Source organism: Acanthisitta chloris, unplaced genomic scaffold (assembly GCF_000695815.1).
Source record: "Acanthisitta chloris isolate BGI_N310 unplaced genomic scaffold, ASM69581v1 scaffold24307, whole genome shotgun sequence".
NCBI lineage: Eukaryota > Metazoa > Chordata > Aves > Passeriformes > Acanthisittidae > Acanthisitta > Acanthisitta chloris.
Window position 1 is genome coordinate 1091 of NW_008684595.1, and position 1710 is coordinate 2800.

Below are 1710 nucleotides of genomic sequence, written 5' to 3' on the forward strand. Positions count from 1 at the left end.
CGGCACTGGCAAAGCTGCTACCACGATGCCATTGCCCAGCTGCTGCACATCTATCCCCCAGAGCATGTGAGTCCAATGCCCATGGGGCTGGCATCCCCTGCATCCCCTCTCCTCCACCAGCCACCTTGCCACAGTTGGGGACATGCATCCCTGAGCCTGACTCTTTTCTCCTTGTGCCAGGAAGCCAGCCCGGGTGTCCCCTTCTGGGCAGGGCAGAGGAGCTGTCCCCATCCACTGACATTCAACCCTGACAATGTAAGTGCAGGGAGATCTGTAGGGTCTCGCATAGGAATGGTGCAGGCAAGGGGAGAGCTGAGCCTGGGCTGAGTGTAGAGGGATGCTGGACTGTAGTCATGTTCCATCTGTCACAGTCTGTCCAGGGCTGCCAGGTCAGCAAGGGCACTGCTGGGGACAGCCTGCATGTGCTTTATGGTCAGAGGAGGAGTGGCTCCTCAACCCTGGGGCAAAGCCAAGCTGTTCTGCCAGCTCGGGCCAGTGCAGGGTGCCCTTGGCTGCATGGGCTTGTGGACCATCCCAGCCATGGCCTCCATTCTGCCCCACAGGACACCCACCTGGACTACATCCTGGCCGCTGCTCACCTCTTTGCACAAGCACACAGAGTGCCACCATGTAGGGACAGGATGGTCGCCCAGGCCATCCTCCACAATGTGGTCCTGCCACCCTTTGCACCCCAGGAAGGGCTCCAGATCCCCCTCACAGAGGAGCAGGAGGAGATGCAGGTGCCCACAGGTGAGGCTCCCCACACCCCTGGGTTCCCCAGGTCATGTCCCCAGGTCCCTGGGTCCAGCCTGGTGATAGTGGGCTGCAGTGCTGCTCATCCCTGCTCCCAGGAGGATGGGAACCAAGGTAGGGGCACTGTGCATACCCCTGCAGTGCCACAGAGCAGGGCTACCACCCCAGGGCTCCTTGTGCTCCCAGACCGCAGGCGGCTGACAGAGCTCACCCAGTACCTGGCACAGTGGAGACAGGAGCTGATGGGGCATGAGAAGGCACAAGGGCCCCTGATGGAGCCCATCTACTTCGAGAAGGTACCAGAGCTAGGCAGGGGGCCTTGCTCAGCCTGGAGGGTTGATGTCCCCATGGGATGCTGATGTCCCTACACTCTTCCCTGCAGGACAACAATATCCATATGGACTTCATCACAGCAGCATCCAACCTGCGCGCAGAGAACTACGGCATCCCCCCTGCCACCTGGCTGATGGTGAGAGGGGCAGCCCATGAGGTCAGGGGTCCCTGTCCTGTGTAGAGCAGCTGGTGACACCCCTCCTGTCCTTAGAGCAAGCGGATTGCTGGGCAAATTGTGCCTGCCATCATTACCACCACAGCAGCCGTGGCTGGGCTGACATGCCTGGAGGTCTACAAGCTGGTGTGGGGGTGCCAGGACCTCAGCTGCTACCGCAACAGCAACATCTCCCTGTCCGATTGCCTGCTGCTCCGCATCCAGCCCCTGCCACCCTTCGCTTACAGGGTAGGACCCTCTACTCTGGGGCGGGGCGGGGCAGGTGGGCAATCCTCAGGGGTCAGTGGCATCTGGAAATGGATCTGGGTGCCGCAGAGGGTCAGGAACGCTGCCAGGCAGTGAGGAACCAGCTCCTTCCCATGGCTGTCCCCCAGCACTGAGCTGTTGCCACTGTCCCACTTGCCCTGGCATTCGGCCCAACTGGAGTGCCCTGGAGTGCCCATGGGGCT

At 61.5% G+C, this 1710-nt stretch overlaps 1 protein-coding gene across 1 annotated transcript in view; it reads left to right on the forward strand.

The window, feature by feature from the left end:
* LOC103806703 (ubiquitin-like modifier-activating enzyme 1) overlaps nucleotides 1–1489 on the forward strand; it is a gene marked incomplete at both ends in the record, with an annotated part of 2489 nt that extends 1000 nt beyond the window's left edge. The window contains 6 exons of the mRNA XM_009079412.1: nucleotides 6–66; nucleotides 181–255; nucleotides 564–750; nucleotides 940–1049; nucleotides 1136–1222; nucleotides 1298–1489. Coding sequence (XP_009077660.1) covers nucleotides 6–66; nucleotides 181–255; nucleotides 564–750; nucleotides 940–1049; nucleotides 1136–1222; nucleotides 1298–1489 — 712 coding nt within the window. The remainder of the gene's footprint in view (nucleotides 1–5; nucleotides 67–180; nucleotides 256–563; nucleotides 751–939; nucleotides 1050–1135; nucleotides 1223–1297) is intronic.
* Between the last annotated feature and the right edge of the window lie 221 nt (nucleotides 1490–1710).